At 35.0% G+C, this 11,875-nt stretch overlaps 1 protein-coding gene across 4 annotated transcripts in view; it reads left to right on the top strand.

The window, feature by feature from the left end:
- The first annotated feature begins 1,799 nt into the window (after positions 1 to 1,799).
- The window catches only part of LOC121295090 (protein arginine N-methyltransferase 3-like), a 43,552-nt gene continuing 33,476 nt past the window's right edge, over positions 1,800 to 11,875 (top strand). Inside the window, exons 1-9 of one of the 4 annotated variants that reach the window (XM_041219418.1) lie at positions 1,800 to 1,854; positions 2,235 to 2,332; positions 2,637 to 2,719; positions 2,898 to 2,947; positions 3,286 to 3,388; positions 3,689 to 3,860; positions 4,841 to 4,985; positions 7,992 to 8,057; positions 9,526 to 9,647. In XM_041219418.1, the coding sequence (XP_041075352.1) occupies positions 2,244 to 2,332; positions 2,637 to 2,719; positions 2,898 to 2,947; positions 3,286 to 3,388; positions 3,689 to 3,860; positions 4,841 to 4,985; positions 7,992 to 8,057; positions 9,526 to 9,647 (830 nt within the window). In that variant the 5' untranslated portion in view covers positions 1,800 to 1,854; positions 2,235 to 2,243. Of the gene's footprint in view, positions 1,855 to 1,908; positions 1,972 to 2,234; positions 2,356 to 2,636; positions 2,720 to 2,897; positions 2,948 to 3,285; positions 3,389 to 3,688; positions 3,861 to 4,840; positions 4,986 to 7,991; positions 8,058 to 9,525; positions 9,648 to 11,875 lie in introns of those variants that run through there. The other 3 variants (XM_041219416.1, XM_041219419.1, XM_041219417.1) reach the window with 3 other exon arrangements.

Below are 11,875 nucleotides of genomic sequence, written 5' to 3'. Positions count from 1 at the left end.
TATCTATCTCTCATATACGGATATAGATTTATAAGAGATGTACAATGGGTTTAAAGCACAATTCAATTCACTATATTGAGTAAAGTTATGTTTGTAGGCTAACATTTATGTAATGGCTAATTTGTTTTAAAGTATTTATTTTCCCCCTCATTTTGCATAACATTATCTGTTTTCCTTTTATTTATTAGTAGTCATGATTTTGTTGTGTTATTTCTGCATATAATTATCTGCCAGAAATATTTCAGCTTGAAATTTTTACTGTGCACTTTCTTTCGTGCAGCAAGGCTTCATACATGTGGATAACGATTGTTTTAAATTCAGCCAAGCTTGCAAAAGCTGGAGGGTGCTCGCATTTCAACCTGGAGTCGTCTAAAGGAGCAGATAAAACAAGCAGCTTTCTATATTTAAATGTGAAGGTATGCAAAGTAGAAATGTGCTTGTGTTTTCACATGTACTAAAATGAATGGTTCTTTAATTGTGCAGGACACCATTTTCAAAAGCCTTTATTACAATTTTTGCTCTCTACTGCATGGGTAGGATGTTAAGAAATGTCGAGTAGTTGTAAATCTAGTAATTGTTACTGAATAAATCAGTTACTGAGTACTCATTAACTTACCTAGTCAGTAACACTGATAGAGACTTTCTGAATTTAGTTTACATGGGAGCTGAGAAACATCTGTATTCTTTTTTCCTTCATCCATGATCAGTATGAGGTAGATGGTTGATTTGATTTATTTATTTTTGTTGTTTCATCGCTGGTCAAAGTCATGGTTATCAACACAGTCATGAAAGGGGGCAAGAAAGTAGAAATATTAGAAAATAAACGGATCTACAGCCTTGGAAAACTTGCAGAAAAAACAGAAAAATAGAAAGAAGTGTGTTTTTGTGGTGAAATGCTCAGGTTAATCTTGGGGTAATACATTACATAATAAATTAGTTAAAAAAAAAAAAGGTGACTGATGTTTTTTTTTTTAAAGTGAATGATGTCTCTCTCTCTCTCTCTCTATATATATATATATATAGAGAGAGAGAGAGAGAGTTCTAAATATAATGGAGAAATGTATTTTGTGCCTTATGTTGACTTATCTAAATAAACTATACGCCAATTGTGTATTTATTAGGTTTTTGTTTTATTTTGTGTGAAAAGTTTATTTTGAATACCTTGTTATTAGACCAACTTGTGTGTCGCATAGTGTACAGTGTACACAGGCTTTTGAGACTACATATGGCCCTTCATCAGGAGAAATCACAAAGCCAGCTATACACAGAAGCATAGTATTACGACTTGTTCATATTTTCAATCTTTGTGATTATAGGGGGCTGTTATTAATTGTTTTTAGAGAGACTTAAATTTAGATTTAGATTTTGAGAAATAAAATAAGCACATTGAAACGTTACATATGCAACTATTTATTAGAGAGCACCAATACAATGAAATAATTGTCTCTTGGTATACAGGTACTGAATACATTATATAGGTTAAAGCCTTTTTATTTATTTAGGACTACGATCTAAAGGCAGACAAATAACCTACACTAGACGATGACATGGAATTTAAAGGGTTCCGTGTCATCCCTGAAAGCACTTTATCATCAGCCAGATGAAGCACTATTCATGTTTTCTGCCATGACCCCATGAAAACAGCTATCTACATTCAATCACAATTAGCAAACATCGTGAGATAAGTAACGTCTTCTCATGATTCAGCCAAGTTTGGAAAGACTTTGCTGGCCTCACAAGCTCCACACGGTGGCAGAAAAAAATTAATACACAAGACACTTCAGGATTTCTGAGTGAACCGGAAGCAAAACGCGGCTTTCATTGCTCAGAGATCCAAAATGGCGAAATACACAGGTGTGCACGTGAAATGAATTTATTTTAAAATTAACGATTAATTCTAAGACAGTAATGTGATATAAAGTATGTAGATTAGTTTTATTTGTCTGGATCCGATATATTTTGTTATCCGGGGTAATTTCTGTTTGTTTTGTTTTGCTTTTTTTTTTCCTGCGGTATTTTAATTTTTGTAAATAAATAAAATATTATGATTATTGTTTGGTAAAATGTAATCGATACATTTTATAACATCGTTTATCTCCTTAATCAGTTCCCATTCGTTATTTACAATGAAGTTACTTTCAATTGCCGTATAATTAAACAGCCAGACTTATTAGTGACAACAAGAAGTGCATTGCCATTGCAACAGATGCTTATGTATTCAATGTGTTCGCAAGGTGAAGGAGATGCTGCTGCCGATGACATGCCTGAGCTGTCAGAGAGCGAGGGAGAGGATCTTTGGGAGGACGAGGAAAATGAACAAGAAGAACAGAAAGTATGCTGCTTATTTTGTGACAGGTACCGTGCAATACAGTATTTCAGGGGCAGTGTAAACGAGGTGTGGAGGTGGAGCATGCATGCCATGTAATTCGATTCAATTATTGCTAACTTGAACACTGTATCTTTAATACCAAACACACATTAGGGTTCGTGTTTCTCTACCTGGAGGAAACAATGTAGAATAGCATAGCTACAGACTAATGATTAGGACTACCGATTTAAAAAAAAAAAAAAAAAAATATAGCGCTGTTGTGTCTTATTTTTCAAAGATTTATTTTTTCTTTTCTTTACCAATACAGGTTGTTGATTTCCATTCCAGATGCCTTTTCCCACTTTAATTCTGAACATGGTGTCGACATTGGCACTGTGGTCCGTAAACATCGTAAGAAATTATTATTATTATTATTATTATTATTATTATTATTTTAAAGCTTAGCCACCTTTGCCACTTTAATTTGTACTGTTTTTTTTTTTTAATTTACCTTAATTGGGTGCGTGCAATTGATGTGTCAACGAGAATTCCAGTGACAGAAATAAAATGACGATATTTTTGGTTTCAGGACTTGATGACTTTGGCTACATTAAACTTATCAACTTCATTAGAACCACAGTAAGTGACTGACTGCTTTTTGGTGTCTTTAAAATATTTTAAATCTAGATCTTGTTTGACTGGCAGAGTGCTCTATAATATGAAGTCTATTAACAATGGGGGAATCATGTCATATTTTAGGGATGAAACTTGAAACTTTGAGGATTATGATGCTGTTTATTTGACTAATACTTTTTAAACACAGTGAAAGAAAATGTTCCGCTGAAGTGCACCAAAACTAGCATTTATTTTAATTACTGGAGCGGCTTTCTACTCAAGAATGAAGTCCTGTGCTTTTTGAACGGTACACATCATTTTAAGATGTTGCAGCTGTTTAACTTGTTTTATTTATTGTCCAGAAATGCAGTGCTGAGACTCTGTTGTCAATGTCAAGCCCAGTTCTATGGGAGAATGACGAATACATGAGACCATCTTCACACGATGACCCACTGCTTCAGTTTGGTATGTGATGCATTCATTATCTAATAACCGATATCCTATGGAGGTGGTCAGAATTTAACCCAAAACTATGGAGTTCAGGTACACGATTAGCTGGAGTCACAGAGACTTGATTAAATGCTCTTCCTAAAGTTTATTTATTCTATTTCATAAAGATCCCTGTGATACAACATCTTGTCTTCATTTATTCGCATTTCATGTGAATTTGTCTGACAGTCCTTCGGGATCCAGAGACGCACTTTGATACCTGTATAGTTGAGAGAAAAAAACAAAACAAAACACTGCTTTTCTTTTTAAATTCAGACGTCGAGGAGCTGTGGGATTCACAGTCACGGGAAGACCAGGCTTGTGATCAGTCAGGTAATGGAAGCCCGGCACAGGCAGCTCTGCTACAGAGGGTACAGAACGCTGAAGACAAAGCGCAGAAGGCTGAGGAAGCTCTTGCCAGAGCTTTGGAAGATCTGCACAAAATAAAGTCAGTGGACTAACCCCCCCCCCTCCCCATTACTGTAAACTGCCAGTGATTCACTAACGATGCAATGTATTACAGTAAAACCTGTTTCATTCAGAATCACTTGGCTATTGTCCTGGATCAGACGTGTGCAGGGTATAATGTAATACTAAAATCGATCAAAAAAATAGTGGTTGCACTGATTTTATTTATTTATTGCCCCCAATATGTAAATAGGACTTCTACTGTCGGTATATTTCCACTGTGGACTCCTTTAAAAAATCGTTTGTGTTATAACACCATGGCTTAAGATAGCATAACCAGAATGCCTGAGTTTAAAGTTGAGTTTAAATTAAACATTTTAAAAGTTTAAATTAAATTAACACATCATGCCAAATACCAGGTTTGATTGTTACAGATTTGTAGAGGGATTACACCAATCATTGTAGTAGGGATGTGGTCTGGATCAATACAGAGTCTGGATTCAATAGGTTTTATTGTACAGCATTTTCTTAGATCATGTTCTTTTGAAAAACTGTATAATCTGAGACATTTTTCTATTTGCATGTGCATACAGCACCTTATTTATTATGCATAAAGAGTATAAAAAAAAGAACTATAATTTCAATATTTTAAATCACAGGTGTGGTTTCACAGTCCCAGAATTACACTAATCTTGGACTTACTTAACATTAGGCAACCTTTAGGCTAATGCTAATTCAATGGATGCATAGTCTTATCGGAAATAAATATAGTGTAGGTGAAGGTAAAAAGTTAAAGCCTTCAGCATGATTTATTATCAGTTTAGCTATTTTAGCAGCAGGCTGTGAGCCTCAATAATTTGTATAGTTTATCTGTTTTGTTTCAGTTCTACCGTCTTTATCATCACTACCAGCAGAGGGAGTCTGAGCTTGTTCATGATAGGAAAATTCCACTGCAGCACAGTTGTTCCTCTTCATGGTCCAGTTATTCTGCCTCAAGGGTGTGTTTGAAATTGATTACAGACAATTTGCCCAGAATCTGGTGATGAACGCAGATGTGGGGACGGGTGCTTCAGCTGGCGGTGCTGTAGCAGGGCTGCGAGCCGATGAGGACGATGTTTACTTTAGCTCGTACGGGCACTACGGAATCCACGAGGAAATGCTGAAGGTGGGACTGTCCGCAAACTGCTATAATAAAGAATGTTTTTCTTTTTAGGGGGGGGGTGGGTTGTCATTTTGACTTGGGTTCCAAAATGAAGACCCTGTATTTTGACACTTTACCAAAATGCCCATTTGTGTTTCCCGGTCTTTATGACTTTGGAATTAATCATGTCTTCTTGTGCCCTGTGCTGCATGAAAGTAGTTGCACGCAAGGCGCATTATTACATCCGAATGCGGAAAGTGAAACGTCAATGTGTTGCAGGCTCCTATAAAGCAGTGTCCCGTGACACTGTGCTGTATGTGAGAAATGCTGCATTTTTAACCCTTGTCTTCCAAGGACTTTTTCTTTGTATATTTAAAAGTACCAAACATGCTTCAGTTTTATTTATTTTTTTATTTTACTTATATACACACACTATTATTATTATTATTATTATTATATATTATTATTATTATTATATTATTATTTTCCAAGGTTGACTTTTACCAGGTTGAATAATGCACCATTACCCCACGAAATACAACAGTGGTTATCATTAAAGCCCAAATTTAATTTCAGGCCATCAGCACCACAGTAGTCTTTGTAACAGCGTATTATACCATCTTAGCATCATGGAAATAAAAACCTATGCAGAATTTGTTGTGTGCGTCAGTATAAAAACATTGCTGACAATCACAAATAGAATCAAAAGAGCAACGTGTGCGATTTTTGTTTCATTGAAATATATTTATTAGATTTTTTTCATTCCCTTTTTAAATTTTGTGTGTGTGCTATGTTTGCCTGTTTTTGTTTAATAATACTAATAATAGTAAACATTTATGTATAGGAATATGAATGCATTCTACATGCTTAAAACAATAACCAAAAATAAACCCATAAAAAACACCCTTTTTGTGGGGGAGTAATGTTAATAACTTGTCCTCAATTACATTTTAAAACCATTGGCTTAACTCTTACCAGCTTTTATTAATATTCTTCACTTTATTGCGCTCACAATCTTTTGGCTTTGCGCTTGTTTCTTTTATATCAGAATATGCATATTTTCAAATCAAATGAGCTGCAACTTATATGTCTTTTGAAAACTATGCTCCCCAAATCAAAGTATAAAAAAATGGGGTTTAAAAACCTTGCACGTCTTTAATTGCAAGTTCTGCATCGTTTTTTTTAAACGGTTTTAGAAAAATCAATATTTTGCAGAAAGCACACTTCACTGTCAGGGAAAAATAGGCTGTTTCCTCTCCCCTTTTAAAAAAAAAAAAAAAAAAAAAAAAAAAAAAAAAAAAAGCTGTAAGGAACGTGAAAATGCATTAGCCTAGTCAAGCATCGGTGTATGCAATCATGTCCGTATACTTGGAATGCAATTGATTAAGCTGAGGTAGAGGAAAGCCACTCAAATTTGTGATGCTGCATGTCTTTCCAGCCCAGTGCTCTGCAGAGTGACACTGAACCTGGCTGTTAGGGACAGTTCTGAATATGCAGCTGCTGAGTCCATGTCCCTAGGGACAGTGTTTAAAAAGGACTGTCGGCACTCCAAAAGCCAAAGGATGGTCAGGTCTGTTTTGTAGGATCAATTACAGACCGATACAAAGCATAGATTTGATATACTGGTATCTAAACCATATCTAAAATTAAAATGTTTGGTTAAAAAAACCCATAACCGTAGAAATGGAGTAAATGCAGATTATAAACTGGAAAATGACATTTCACGTTGATTGTACATTTCCGGTTTTATTTTTGTTTTGTTGTCAATAGCCTGATCCTGCTGATTTGACCAGGTTTCTTATGATTTATCACAATTCTTTTTTTAAATTTTTTTTTTTATTATTAGCAGGCACACCTGTTTTATCACTGAAAAGTCCCAGTAACTCAATTGCATTTAAAATATAATGTATGCCTTTGTGAGCTATTAATGTAGGCTACCAATTTATTAAAAATCAAAAACAACAAAAAAGGCGCTTTTTCCCCCTCCAAGATAGAGAAAGTATAATAGTGAATACATAAACTCATAGGTGTTATTTCAATACACTTCTGTAGTTTAATTGAGCAGGAATTTGAAACTCTTTCTAGATGGTGCTAAATTAGTTGGAGGTTAATGTATACAAATACAACATTTTGTTTTTAACAAAGAGACCTGTTTTAATGATATGACCCGTTATATAGAACTGTCACTGTTCACTTCAGTTGAACGGACTCCCTTTTGTTTCTTTTCTTAAAAGTGCTGAATTGCAGTAAATGTGTGCTTGCAGTTTCACTGGTACCAGTTAAAACATTGCCTTAGGCTAGAAACAGTATTTATGAATGCTTTTCTTTATGCAGTAGTTGCCCAGTGGGGGAAAAAAAAAGGTACATAATGAAATACAGTGCATCTGTTTCTGTTTTAAATGAAATGACTGCAGCTTCCCCAGTTAGTATTGATCATCATCTTTATCAACTTACAGCAGCTCGTTTTTTTTTTTTATTATATATATATATATATATATATATATATATATATATATATATATATATATGTGTTCCTATGTTCTAATGTTGGACTGGTTTGTTCAGCCATGGGCCCAATACATGACTGATTCAAACCAAGAATCACTAACTGTAGTTGGCTTTGCTGAATATACATCACTTCAGAATTAAAAAATCCCTCTTTCCAAGTAAAGTTTTTTTTTTTTTTAATTATATAGCTATTATTACAAGCATTCGGTTTAAAAAAGTAATTGAAATATACTGTCCTAAAACATTTAAAAAATGTGTAAAATAAAAGTAGCAAATCAAGGACACAACTTAAATACAAGCAGTTTTCAATAATGATACTGTTAGTAGTCCAAGATATTACAACAAAGGTTACTTTTTCTACACTTTTAATATGTATTTATTTTTTATTTTGTACCTTTTTGTTTGCTTATATAAATGATTTGATCTTAATTTGACAGTGTTGTACATGTTAAAATGTATTTTCTACTTAAAAAAAAAAAAGCCTAAAAGGCAATTTTGTTTTTTTTCTATTAAAATGTCCAGGACAAAGTTCGGACAGAGAGCTACAGGGATTTCATGTACCTCAATCCAGATGTCTTCAAGGACAAGGTAACTGGGACAGGCTGAACTTCACAGAGGCTTTGCAGCATTGTTAAACAGTGAGAGTCCTCTTGGGTTAGCTATCTCTGAGAGCTGAGGATTACTGACAGCATTTGATTTAATATACCTTGGCTTTATTACGCAAGAGAGTGTTATTTAGTTGGTGGAGACTGCAGAGCACTGATAACAGGAATCCAGATAGTTTTGCCATTGCACTTGGTAGCATCCTGCATCATGGTCATTAGTTATATAGTGACATTGCCTAGTTAACCCTTTTATGATTGTAAACCTGATGTTGAGCACATTGGAAGAAAAATCATCTGAGTTACTTTTCCATTGACTATATTGCTACTGCTTTTGGTCAGTAGATTAGAAACAACAACAATTATTATAAGGAGTTTGACGAAAAGTATAGATGCTTTTAATGAGCAGAAAGGAATTGTAAGGGTTGTTCCCATGTGTTATACTTGAGTAGTCTACAGTGTGGAGAGTAGCGTAGCGGCGCCCGGGCTCACACACATGCCCAGTGCCTTCCCCCAGTTGACTTAACTTACACCCATATTAGGGTAATTCATTCATTTTGTACACTGAAACAGTCTAAAGAAAACTTGGAATTTATGTTAAGTTCATGTAACTACATAAATAAAACAACATAATAAAAAATGAAATATTCATATTTTATTGTCATGCTAGCACTCTCTTTGTGCTGAATAAAGTGTGCTGAGGAAAATTTGCTAGTAATTAACTATTAATACAAATGGTGAATCTGGTCACATGTTCTGGACCAAGTGCCGAACAGAATTATTCTTTGCGTGTCAGCAAGTAAAAATCTCATTTAATATTGTGCTTCTTCGTTATCAGAGGGAGAAGTTCTTTCAATAATTTAGAATAGTATCAGTTTTTTTAGGTGGCTGGTTTGAACTATCCTAGCCCCAAGCTGAAGAGAGGGTGTAAAAATAATCTGAAAAGTCAAGGAGGAAACAAAATTTGAGTTTAAGATCAGAAATAGGCCATCCATCTGTCTATTTATCACTTGATAGAAAGAGATTGCTGTTGTCTTCTGACAAGAAAATAATATGATTTTTAACAAATGCTTTAAAAAAAAAAAAAAACCCTCAGATTCAGAAGGATCGATTTTTAAGCCAGCTTCTTCACAGATAAGAAAAATGTGACCTAAAATATAATACATTGATTTTTAAATTGTATGTGAATCATAGAGGCAGCAAAAAAGTTAGAACAAAATGAGTGACTTTTTAATGTTATTATTCATAGGATTTGGGCATAATAGTGGATTATTGTGATATTGATAATTGTATTAATATTGATTGTCCATATTAGTGTGCTTTGGTAATTTCTGCTTCCAGGTTTTGTAGAACTCTTATGTTTCCTATAATTTTGTGTTTATTTGAAACCCCTAATTCAAATAGTCAAGATTTTGCATTAAAATACTGTAATGATTGATTTGACTGGCCTGCAGATAGTTCTGGATGTGGGCTGTGGAACTGGAATTCTCTCAATGTTTGCTGCCAAAGCTGGAGCCAAAAAGGTCATTGGAGTTGACCAGTCTGAGATCATCTATCAAGCCATGGACATCGTAAGGTACATGCATTAAACTATTGTCTTGATAATAAAAGCAATGTATTGCCCACTGACAGCGGCGAAAGTAAAGCCAGTATAAGAAATATATGTATTGCACTGAAATGAAATGTAGAGACATACAGAGATTAACCATACGTTAGGACTCCAATAGCATTTTCTCAAGATGATGCAGCGAGACCAGAGTAAAGCTTGAGTCTGCCTCGAGCTTTCAGGGATGATCTGAAAATAGTGACAAGAATGATTAGGTATGATAGAAGAATTAATCTTGCATGCAATCCTCACAAAGTACATGTAGTATTAAGGAAGACATGTTCTATCTGCCTTTTCCCAGGCCCATGAGCTGTGCTGAAGAGGATGTGCTAAACCAGGGTGTGAGCTATATTGAAGCAATATGCTAGTTACATGACACTGTCGCGACACAATTCACTAACGCCCTTTGAGTCTACCATGTATTGCGGAATGTGATTACTCCAAATATTAGGATTGCTGCAGTTGAAATCCCCCTTTGTGATGTCATATATACGTTTCATGCTCTTCATCTTCATCACTGCTTTGTAACCAAACAGCATTAATGCTTTGAGGTCCACTTTATCATGCATTCCAGTCCTGCTGACCTTCCCACCTTTATATTTCTTACAGATGGGTGACTGGAATGCATGCCTGTCAGTTTAGATGGTGCTGGAATTTAAAAGCAAGCTCCTGAGTTTCAGTAGCCAATTGCAATAAAGTTGATCGTCTGAGTCAAGTCTGACTAGGTTAAGTCTGGCTAGTTGGATATTTTATACGATCATATTTAGCTGAATTGATATCTTTTTTTAACACCAATATTGCTAACGGGGGGGGGGGGATTAATGTGTCTGAATCCGAGAAGCTGACTATATTAGACAAAGTTTTAAAAAAAAAAATCCCTATAATGAACTGTAAAATTAATAACTCCATAACTGTCATTAGACTAATAAGTTTGTTTCCGTAGACCCAGTCAAATACATTTACTCTTTTTCAGTAGATGATTACCAAACACTTCACGCCTTCTCTGTCCAGCTGCCGTTTACTGTCTGCAACCCTGGTATTGGTGTACTGGCCTGTCTCACTGAGCTGTTTTTACCAGTAAACTTCCCCAGTGTAATACCCATATCCAATACCAAATTGACACCTGCCATCATGACATATTGAGGTTATTCCACAACTGGACTGAAACCTCCCTTCCTTGCAGGAATATTCTGAGCATGTTTTTAATTGCAAAAAACATTTGTTGGTCTGTTTGTTTTTTCTGAGTATATACATTTTGGTACTAGATATTTTTATCATATAATGTATGCTTTCCCTCTTAGGTATGACATTATGTTGGTCAGTTATTTATGAAATCATAAATCTGCATGCCTGACTAATGAACAGTGCCAGTATGAAAATAAGTATTTATGAATATTACTATTATTATAATAATAATAATAATAATAATAAGCTGTTTGTTTTGTGGGCGGTACTGAAATCATGCTATTTGTTATATTATTAACATGTACTTATGTTGTTTCTCCATTCTTGCGCAAAGTATGGTCCAACAGTAAACATAATACAGAACATTTAGAACATTATCTGTGTCCACTTTTATATAGCTGATGTTCTGTTCTGTGGTGGTCAACTGTAAGGTGTGTTACTTAAAGAACAATTCTAACACACTGCGAATAGCTACATGTATGTGTATCGGTCATTTTTTGCTGTGTGTGATTATTTCAGTGTGACGAAGCAGTGCCGCATTTCAGCACAGTACCATCATAAATATACAGGGCTGTTATTTGAAATTTGTTTTGCTGGCCTCCCCATTTTCAAAGTGGTATACTGATATACTGCAAGCAAGACCGATATCCAAGTAGAGTAAATTTAAAAGGTTTTTGTGGTGAATAGGATTAGGCTTTTTGAGAAGACAGAAAACGTTTAATATTAAAATGCACTTCATGCAAAGTGCAGAGCAACGAAACTCGCACGCATTGCACCATACTGTAAATCCAGTTCAATCAGAGACGTGATTACATGACCTCTGTAGTGTAAAATGTGACTCAGTATGAAATAATAAAGCAAGTTCAGAAGTGCACACAGGCTCTTCACTCGGCTGCTCCTCCGTCCTCCCACTTCTCATTGCTGTTGTCTCGGGCATTGTTCTCTAAATTACACTTTTAATGAGATTACAGTGTTTCCTTGAGAGTCAGGCAGAGTGATTGTGAGGTGCTGGG

Source organism: Polyodon spathula, chromosome 19 (genome assembly GCF_017654505.1).
Source record: "Polyodon spathula isolate WHYD16114869_AA chromosome 19, ASM1765450v1, whole genome shotgun sequence".
NCBI classification, from domain to species: domain Eukaryota; kingdom Metazoa; phylum Chordata; class Actinopteri; order Acipenseriformes; family Polyodontidae; genus Polyodon; species Polyodon spathula.
Note: the sequence above shows the minus strand (reverse complement) of the source record. Positions and strands in the feature narration are given on the sequence as shown.